At 37.3% G+C, this 10571-nt stretch overlaps 1 protein-coding gene across 3 annotated transcripts; it reads right to left on the minus strand.

Annotated features, from left to right (window-relative positions):
- Positions 1 to 1522: 1522 nt before the first annotated feature.
- Positions 1523 to 3702, minus strand: LOC142344470 (uncharacterized). 3 transcript variants are annotated; one of them, XM_075396130.1, is made up of 3 exons: positions 3376 to 3702; positions 2804 to 3297; positions 1523 to 2569 (listed from the first exon to the last, which is right to left on the minus strand). In XM_075396130.1, exons 1-3 carry the CDS (start codon positions 3653 to 3655, stop codon positions 1814 to 1816), a joined length of 1530 nt encoding a protein of 509 aa, XP_075252245.1. In that variant the 5' UTR covers positions 3656 to 3702; the 3' UTR covers positions 1523 to 1813. The 3 variants fall into 3 exon arrangements, with proteins under 3 accessions (XP_075252245.1, XP_075252244.1, XP_075252243.1); XM_075396129.1 differs by having other exon boundaries at positions 3370 to 3702; XM_075396128.1 differs by having other exon boundaries at positions 2804 to 3702.
- Positions 3703 to 10571: the final 6869 nt, after the last annotated feature.

Genomic DNA, 10571 nt, shown 5'->3' on the forward strand with positions numbered 1-10571 from the left:
TTAGAGGTTAACATACACCACTTCTAAGATTTAAAGTGAAAATGGCACCAGTTTCGGCGCACTTTTCATTTTGAATTTTAGTTTTAAATTGCCGCCAATTGAGTTCAGCTGCTTGAAATTCTGATTGAGAATTTTAGATCACGCGAAACGAAAAAGTCACTCGAAAAGTGAAAACGGTCAAGCGAAAATTTTGCATAAAAAAGACACACACGTTTACAATAATTGCTTCTGTACGAGAGCAATTAATAACCACCCTTAACACCACGAAACTCACCTCAGAACAGTTTTCATCAATCGCATATTTAGAGACTAGTAACGTGTAAAGCTCTAAGGGAGCTGCTGAAGCTCTTAATGCCCTTCGGGGTTCACCAGTTTACACCAGTTTCACTTCAGTTGAGAGCAATTTATGAACCGACACAAATCTGAGTGACAGCAAAACAAAAAAGAGGAACAGTAGAAAATGACTCCAATAAAAAGGTACTTCGCACGGGTTGGTGGGGTTACGCGCGCTGCATTACGGGTGGAACGATGCGCAGGGGTGGCAGTGGGCTGATGGGAGGGAGGGGGGTAAAAAACGCACATCACATCATGAATTTATGTCTCTAAAATATTTTCTGTGAATCGCATGCTTAGTCTAGAAAGCAGAAAAAAAATTGCATAACCACACACACACAACTAACTTCATCTGAGAGCAATTTATAAAACCAAAAGATGCGAAGGGACACCTCATTTTTCTGAGCATCGTTCACAGTTGCTACAAAAACTTCAGCATTTCTGAATAAAATTTAGTTCTGGCCAACAGGTCAGTCTTGAAACCCGATAACAAATCCCACGAAAAAATGTTCAAGAACGAAGAGATAATTCCGTCTAATCATTCTAATTCAGCTTTGCAAGCCATCTTATTATTGGACGCTCCTTGTGTCAACATACACATTGTGCAAAACATTCATATCTAACTTGGTAGAATTTGATCCCCGGCTTTAACCCTAATTGCGAACAATCTTTCAAAGTTTAAATATCTGACGTGCCCAGCCCAGCCATCTGACGTCCCCTGCTGAAAACGGTAACGTTTAACCCCCTCGAATGAATTTTGATTTCCTGTTGATTGATAACTCCATTAAACATTTGTACATATCACTTGGATCATTATTTAAAATTAATGCCAATTTGTCCGTCTCTTGATTGAAGTCTGCCGTTTAACTTTAATTTGTTTAACTGCTCCACGCCAAAATAAACCAGCAAAAAATGGCGCTACTTGAGTTGAACGTTAAATAATCGATGACAGAGCAATTTGGATCACAACGCAAAAAGTCAAGAACGTACAAATCACTGAAAAATCAAAAAGGTCGAGCGAAAATTTTGCATGACATACGACTGCAATAATTGCTTCAAACTTCGTTTAATTGGTCTAATAAATACTCAGTGCTATGATAAGATCGAACATCAAAATATTTTTTTTTTTCTGCAGGTTAACATTCCGCAATGTCAAAAACGAAGAATTGAAATATGAACTTTTAAGTAGAATGCGAAAATTCCCAGGTCTTTAAAAATTTGTGCTTTCTTTTTTATCTAGTTGTTTTTGACCTTGCGGAGATTGCACATTTTTAACCAACATTTTCATACAAAAATATAGATGCACTGTATAAAACTTAGTTGCACTTAATATTTGAAAAGCTAACTTTGTACAATGAAATAAAACAGCATTTATATAACTTTGTTCCTACTTTTTCCCAAAGAATAGTAGTAGTAAACCAATGACAAAAATGTTGACACCCTCTCCCCTTGATCAAATTAACTAATCTCTCATCAGTTGTCAGAAAACAGACGGCAGGGAGGCGAGGTGGTCAAAAATGCCTTCGTTGTCTTTCTCTTTTGAATCTGTTTTCCGACTATTCTTGTCCAATGGTTGGCTGTAATAGTAGTAGTAAGTGTCATTTACGTCGTCGCTATAGCCATTCGATAGCGGGTCGTCAGCATGATGCAATTTAGATTTGAAGTACTCCGGGTTCTGAACTCTGACTATCAGTAGGAATATTGTGATCACTATAATAAGTATGCAGAGAAAGATGAGCAGCTTTGTTATTTTGGAAACAGCCTCGCGATCGTAAGGTCCGCTTTCCAAATCCGATAGACGCCTTGCTCTTCGGCGCAGAAAATAGTTCACACCACTTTCGTCAAGCCGAGATAGTTGTTCACGCTGAGCAGGATTCAAGCGCAATAGGACTGCAGGATTTTGACGTGGAACAACACGCCCTCTGTCGGTACTTCTCGTGTTAGTTAATCTCTCATTTTGTGTCGTGGGCTGGACCCTAGACGTCTGACGAGATGTAGATCGCCTAGTATGCTGGTCCGTTGTCGGAGGGTGCGTGCGTCGAGAATGGAATCCAAACATTGATAAGTTAAAGGAAAGAAACGAGGAGTTGGCTGGACGCTCTTCTTCGCTCTCAAGAGAGCTCTCGTCATTTGAGACGTTTGATGCGTCTGGGTAGTTATGTGGGTTGTCAGGCACAAAGTGAGCCAACCCCTCGTTTGTTAGCACCATTGTTAAGGAAACGCCAGGTTTTGAGCGCTGAAATACAAAACATTTTCCATAGACAACATTTTGTACTTGGGTACAGAGTAAATGAATTCGGTTGACACTTTATTAATTCAAGCTAATAAAATTTGATCTATTCTGTTTCGGTACCATGCTAAGAGGTATATAAAACGTGTCACAAAATTGAAAAGATCCCAGCTAAGAATTAAGAAGTTTTTAGGTACCAAAACAGAAGAGGTCACAAAATTGAGCATTAACTGGTCTTACATCATGAATTGGATTGCGGCAATTAGGACACAATGATGACCTCTTAATCCAGTGTAAGAGACAGGGTCTCTCACAGAAGACGTGATCACAAGGCAACCTAACTGGCCTCTTCGGGGGCATTCGCAAACAGATCGTGCACAGTTCCTCTTGCAATACTCTGTAGTCCTTATCCGTCCCATAGGAGGTACCAGTCGGATCCTTTTGTGGATCCAGTCTCTGGTTTAGATTATCTTTCACTGCTACAGATTCATAACAGCCGTGGTTTTTGTTGACTGAGCAACCAGTCAATTGGTTTGGAAAAGCAGAATGTTCTTCGCTCGATGATTCCGGCAGCACAATAGAACCAAGAGTTGATGTCACGGATTCCGGCGTTTCTTGATCTTCCAGTTCCAGGTTTCGTTGGTATGTCTCACTTGGTTCCAGCTGTTCGTTTCTGGAAGCGTGCAAGAGGAGCCAAGATTGTGATGACTGAGCTGAGATTGAAGACCTTTCATCTGAAATGGAATATTGTTGTGCTTGTAAAATGAGAGCATCTTTGTCTATTACCATTACAGTTTCACAACTACTTCTACTTGAGGACTGACGGACGTCTTCTTGATGAGGAATTCGCGACTCCCCGACCGCGGAATCCAACAATCCCAAACCCTGTACGTCTGGCGCCGAGGAAGAGGTCGTCTCGGTCGGAATGTGATGATTTCGGGCAGTTGGTCTCGGCTGATCGTCTTTGCAGTGAGGCTGGTTGTTTCTGGCAGCTTCTTGGTCTCCTTCGGTGGTTTGTTGGCAGCAGCAACGCCGTTGGTTCAAGTCAAAAACAAAATCTGAATACAAAAAGTTAACCTCATTTTGGTCCATTCCACCTTATTTATCAACCTCTAAATAAATTAGTTATAAATTAAGTCTAAATACCCGAAATCAAAGCTAACACAGCCCAAAGTCACACCAAAAGTCACGCGTAATCTTGTAATCTATACAGAAATTGTGATAAGTAATCGAAAGCTATTGTAAAGGATCGAAGAGTAATGATTGAAACGAGTTTCGGCTTGATTTTGCAACTGATTATATTACTGTCTTGGTTAGGTTGTAATAAATTTATAATGTCTAGACATAAATCACCTGATGCTTACTTTCATCAGCAGATAAAGCAAACAAATCAAATGAACGAGAGGTAGATCAAAAGAAATGAGTCGGATTTGGATTTCACTTCGTTAATTTATAATTCGAGGCTTGAAGACTATGGTTCAACCTTAAATAAGAATGAATGACAACTTAACACGTGTTATCATTGATACCAATATAGCTTTACGAATTATTATTGATAATAATTTAGTACCGCTCGGTTTCAAATCAAATAACGGGCAATTCGGTATTCAAATTCAAGAAAACGGTTGTTTTTATTGCGGAAAGCGAATTTGAAGCCAAATTTGTACGTTTTTGGATAAATTTCTGGCCACGCCACAAAATTTGTAATAACCAAGTTTGAACTCGATGTCAATTTTTAAATTCCAAATTTGACGATTTAAAACTTCTTAACGTAAAAAGCCAATCATGCGACAGATTTGAACTCCACAGCCAAAAGTTATGTAATACTTTCAGACGTTGCAAATTATTCAACTTCTCGTCACTTATTACGTAACACGAGAGGGATATTCGGTGGATGGAAACGTCCAAACAGGTCCCGAGAGTCCTGTCGACTACAAGTTACGTAACAATGTGACACGTTACGTAATATATTACACGCTTGTGTAATTTATTACACAGCGTTTGTAATACAGTAAAAATGCAAAATACTTGCTGCTGAGCAAATGTATAAGCTTTTTCCCCACCAAAACAGTCAAAATTTACAAATTATGCATATATTCAGCTGTAAATCAGAGAGTAAAAGTAGCTGAAGGCTTGCAGTAATTGAAAGAAAAGCCGACGGTAGCTTTCAAACACATTACTCGGATTTGCATTTGCATAATCGTGTTAGGCTACGCCATGTTGAACAGTGCATTTAGATAGCCGAAGGTTCAGGTAGCCAAAAATAATCTATATTGCTTTTTTAGACAATTCATAATTTTTCATTTTTTCATCCGAGTTGAAAAAAGTTAATATTGCATGTAGACGTTGGCAAGGTTCGGTTTTTTCTACAATATCTATCTTTTGTTTTCGATTGGGGTTTTAATAGGTTAATCAAACACAAAATGGACAATTAAAATGCTAAAATAAATTAGAATTTTTAAATGGTTTTGAGATTAGATTGGGCCATGTATCAGCGGAGCGTGGGCGTGTGACTTGATATGACTCAATCAAACGGAAGAGAATGTTTCAACCGACCAAAGTTGAGACATTTTGTCACGCACTAGCGGCAATATTTTTCGGCTGTCTGAATCTCTTCGACTAGCTGGCACACCACAGTTGAACTGTGCTTGCATTTCAATGTGTTTTACAAGAATATACCAATCAAAACGAGGGAAACATACACGCCATTCTGAATTTATTCGGTTCGCATTCATAAGACCATAACAAGCAAAAGTATTACATTTTGCATAACCTCAATATACAAATTGGCGGTCCCGACCATTTTACTACATTTTCTGTTTGTACACAGTAAAAGGACGAGTCTAACTCAAAATATTTTGTATGGAGCTCGGATTTCGAACCGAAAGAGCGCAAAGCCGAATAAAAAATGAGAATACTACTACGGACTGACCTTCGTAATGCTATTTTGTAAACACTTTACACAGAATTACCTTTGTTAAATAATTTTTTGAAGTAATATTTTTGAGATGTACCAATCAAGAGGACAGGAACTGTTGGACTTTGATTCCCATTTTAAGACATTCTGCCATAGGCCCTTTCGGCTCTACTAGCGTTCTGCAGTTTGTATATCTTGCACAGAAAAACCAACGGCGACATTCTGCGTCTACTCAATGCTCAACTTTCACTCGTTTGTCTCTATAGAGGGGAAATATAAAGGATAAAATTTCACAAATCCCTTTATAATAGCCATCGTATCGCCACCACGCGCACCTCAAATTTCAGTCACAAAAGAGAACTAATTCAACATTTATCACTCTTTTATTTAATCCAACCTCAACACCGTGTATGTGAATGGTGCAACCACCCCCACCCCCCCCCCCCCTTCCCCCACCCAGTGCAATATTTGAAGAGGAAATTAAAAAGAAACTAGTAGATAAAGTTGCGCCAAATTAGTAGTTAGGGCCGGGAATTGCAGCAATTTTATGCGCTTTTTTAGTTCACAAAACAGACCACATCAAAGCTGTGAAAGGAGTATATAGCTGAAGAAAAAGCATGACACGACGCTATTTTTGCCCATAAAATGGTACGCCTTTAGTCGTCAAAATTTAGTTCTTTTTAAAAGTAAACATATATCTGACTCCGATTGAATCTATAATTAAATAGGTCGCAATGAATATGTATAAAAGTTTTCCGGACTAACAGGCATTCTTGTTATTTTTGCAAGTAACAAAAAGCAGTATGGATGTGACATATGCATCTTCAGCCTCATTTAAAAACCTCCTTGTCGTTACAATTGGTGGCAAAATCTGCTGGTTGCAGGAATTGAAGCCGAACATGCTTATATCCGAATAAGAAAGACAAAAATGTGCACCGAAACCTGAATTTGATCGGTCATGTACAGTCTTGATGATTTAGGCTCTAATTTAACATTCTCAAATGAAAATTTACCGCTAAGTACCACCAGGTCATGACAAAGATTTGTCTCAATTTCCCAGTTTATTACTAACACCTGTTAGTCTCCTTAGCTATGTCCTATAATGTTACTCTTTATAGCTTCAATGAAATAATGTCTTTATTTTCGATTGCAACGCGGAACGATTCAAGGTCACGACAAACAGTAATCTGTTTGTGTTCACGGCGAAACCTCGCCCTTTTTCTGAAGAAACCGCTTTTCCCCTTGTCTTTGCTCAGCGCGTGAATGAATTCCGATAATCATACTGGGTCTCTTTCAAATCATTTTGAAGCCTTCCAAAAAACCGGCCTGAATTCAATTCCAGTCTACTGCTGCTTCGGATAGATCGAATGGCTTACCAGCGTCGTGCGTCTTGTAAAAACGCAATACATGTCCCAGTCTTCTTCCAATCGCAGAATTCTGCTACTTTCACAGCATCAATAAAAGCGAGATTAAAAGAACAATTAGGCCTCACAAATGTCTGCGGGTTTTGTGACCATTTGGTTCACTACATGTGCGTCACAATCCATATTCCAGTCTTCAAAAGGCGAGAAAATTGTTCATCACAATTGGTCTCATGTGGTGATGAAACAAAAGAAAATTGCACACCTGTGATTAATTAATCAAAGACAGGATAGAGAGACTTGCCAGTTAAACATTAGACAGTAATCACTGCAAAAATTGAAGTAATCAAAAAGGTAAACCATTTGTCAACAAGAAAAAGATTAACTCAATATTAAACAAAATCACTAACAAAAGAGCACAAATTTAGTATTACAACTTCCCTAGCACCTCTCGAAATTCCCAGTAGGGAAAATAATTCCCAGTAGGGAATACTGGAAAACCAGAAAATCTAAGAAGAGAAAACTACAGCTTGGCTTCCCCAGCGTGCCAGGCTGTTAATAATATCCAAACAGTGGCACGCACATGTAATAGCTTCTTATCACAGTTTGCGAGACAAAATGAAAGTTTTCAATGTTTGGGAGATCGTTCTATTAATTAATGCAAAAAGAAAAACAACTTTCAATCATTTGAAACTGCTGGAAACTCAAAAGAGTATAACAATACGTAAACTTTCACAACAATATCTAACCTTTCATTTATTGAAAATAAAAAACACTATTGTCAATTAATACTTGCGTACGACATTCAGCTAAGTCTTAGGAGTCTAAGAAAACTTATTTAAAAAGTATGGAAAATTAATTGTAACCACAATAAGACGAAGACAAAGCGATATAGTCAATTTTATACAATTTTTCAACATCCGCGAAAGGTGTGACCCCAACAAACAATTTACCCAATTATATCAAAAGTCCAGAAGACAAACTATAAGCTCAATAGCAAAAGCAGAGAAAAATCCAATCAGAGAAAAATCATAGTTCGAGGTTTCTTAATTATTCTCAATGTATTTTTTTCATTAATTATTGTCAAAAATTCGTAATTTTCATTCGCCAAGCCTTCAGTGACACCTAAAAAAAAAACAAAATAGAGTTGTTAACTTTCGCACAACTAGAGGTATGGTCGTAAATTAGACATAAAGTGTAAGAGATTTGTAAGATAATTAGACATAAAGTGTGCTCACGTTTGCATGTTACAGATAAACAATCTTTAAAAGAAGAGCTAAAACATAGATGACTCCGATCCATGACTGTTTCTTTTGAAAAAAACCGATTTATTACTTTTCTCACCGGTCAAAACAACAACCATCTTACTGCTTCAATTGCATACAGAACTGATTACAAAACAAAAACCAAAACAGACGAGCTCTACCAAACCAAAATATATCAACAAAATCATGATAAGAAACATAGCGCTTCAAACAGTTAAATCTGAAATTATGTCTCCAAGCTGTTAGTACCTGCAACAAAATTACCTTACGTCTGTATGCGGGAATCGATTGCTGACTTGCGTGCATTCGAAATCCACTCCGATCAGTGCTTATCACACGCGGAGTTCCGAGTCAATTTAGCTTCCAGAAAAAGCCTACGCCAATCAGCTTTTTTAACAGATAAGGGACAATTCTATTCGGAGAAGAGCGAATAGATTTAATTGTTGAGCAAAAAGATATATTCTGTGTCCATAAAAATGTTCATAAGAGAAATTACTGCCTCAAATAGATTTTTTTAAAACGAGTTCAGATTTTAACTCAGGTTGAAACCGTTAGGATATATTTTTGAGTTTAATTAATTTCCCTGCGGCCAAAATCTCCGAGAAAAACCAAAACAGTTTTAGCTAGCAAAATATATCTGACAGATTGCCAGAAAAAAAGCCGCAATAGCTTCGTAGATCTGCAGTCTCAAAAAGACCAGACCAAAAAGATAACTTCTTTTTATTAAATGCTGAGATGTTATATTTTGATTAAGAATCAGTTTAACTTATCGCTGCTGCTCTTAGCTGCCCTCAAATACCCCTCAATTAGAGTGACACGCACTCACTTGACCTTATCTTTTCGAATTAAAGTAAAGGAAAGTAAATTTCAGAGCGAGGAAGCTATTTGTGAGAGTGAGATAAGTCACGTGTGACCCAAAACATAAACCCGCGAATGAACAAAAAACTCCCCATTAAGAGTGAAAAATGACGTCACGCACGCAATTCAATTGAAATTGCATAAATGAATGAACTGGAATGAGCTACCAAATGAAGTGGTCTCAAACCCATCACTGGACTGTTTCAAAGCAAGATCTTCGAGTAGATATGAGTGAAATGGACAACACCGAAGAGCTGATCAACAGACACGCAAGCCTAAATATACAATAAGTGTAAATAATTTATGCAGACACAAATTATTTTCATTAAGGTTTCATTTGGAGCGGAAATCACGCCACCTCACGCACGCAGTTCAGTTGAAACTGCAAGAACGAATGAAAAGCAGATTTGAAGTAATTGTGACGTCACATTTTTTGTAAAAACCGAAAGACAAAATAACAAATATAGCAGGACATGTCCTGACATAATTAAATGAACTTTTATTGACTAAAAAACTATACCAAGAATGGGCACGGAAAACCATTCAAAAAATTGAAAAAAGCAGTAAAAATCAATGTCAAATGCCGCATACGAACAAAAAACCGCTAGCAAGAAAGGGAATTTTTGTCAAAAACACCTTTATCCCAATGCACTTTAAAATTAGAGCGAAATAATATCACACCGCAAAACCAATCGCTTTTTCGCTCCACTTCCTTCTTCGGTCTGACCAACAACATCATCACTTATAGTTGATATCAAAAATTATGAAAATAAATGAACAGCGCCCCACTACAATTCAATTTCTTTGAACTGTGAAAAACCAAGAGAAGGCCATTAATAACGCTAATGGCCCTGAGATATCGCTTTGAAGCTATTATAAAGTTCATTAGAGCCAAAGCAACCAAGTTCAAACTAAGTTTAAACCGAGTTCTTTATCGTTCTTGATTTTTAGGAGACAATAAAACCATTAGAAGTACTGGTACCTTTTGTATATAGTTAGTAAAAATTTTTCAAGGGTAGTAAAATGAAAGGACATCCCCAAAGCCTTTTTCTCAATCAAATCAAATCTTCTGAAAGGCAAAAACTTGCAAATACGAACAATTTTGAAAAAAAAAAAGAAAAAGGGATTCAAGGTTTTTATATCATAAAAAATCTCTCTTGAAAATATAGTCGACCTATTTTTCAATTGCTATTCACCGAAGCCTTAGTAGTGTCTGAACTTACACTGTAGATTTGTAATCTTTCGCACAAATGGAGCTACAGTTAAAAATTTTTGATATAACTGAACTGTAGTATTTTTTTTTGCAAAACAATAAAAAAACTCAAGCTCATATTACAATTTATAAATCAATCCTTTCCTCGGTTCAAATACGCTTAGACATAAAAGACAGACAACACATAAACATAGACAACAAATTTTCTCAGCATTAGCTTGAACTATAAGAAAAAAATTTGCCAGAGAACTCGGGTTCTCTGATAAACATAGGCCGTTAAACATCTGCGCAAAAACTAAACATAGGCGCAAAATGCCGGAAAACAGCCGCCGTTGACACAAATAGGGATTGAAACAGAAAATAAAAAAGACAAAAATTACCACCTTTTCATGAG

This window comes from Convolutriloba macropyga, chromosome 8 (genome assembly GCF_964194025.1).
Source record: "Convolutriloba macropyga chromosome 8, txConMacr16.3, whole genome shotgun sequence".
NCBI lineage: Eukaryota > Metazoa > Xenacoelomorpha > Acoela > Convolutidae > Convolutriloba > Convolutriloba macropyga.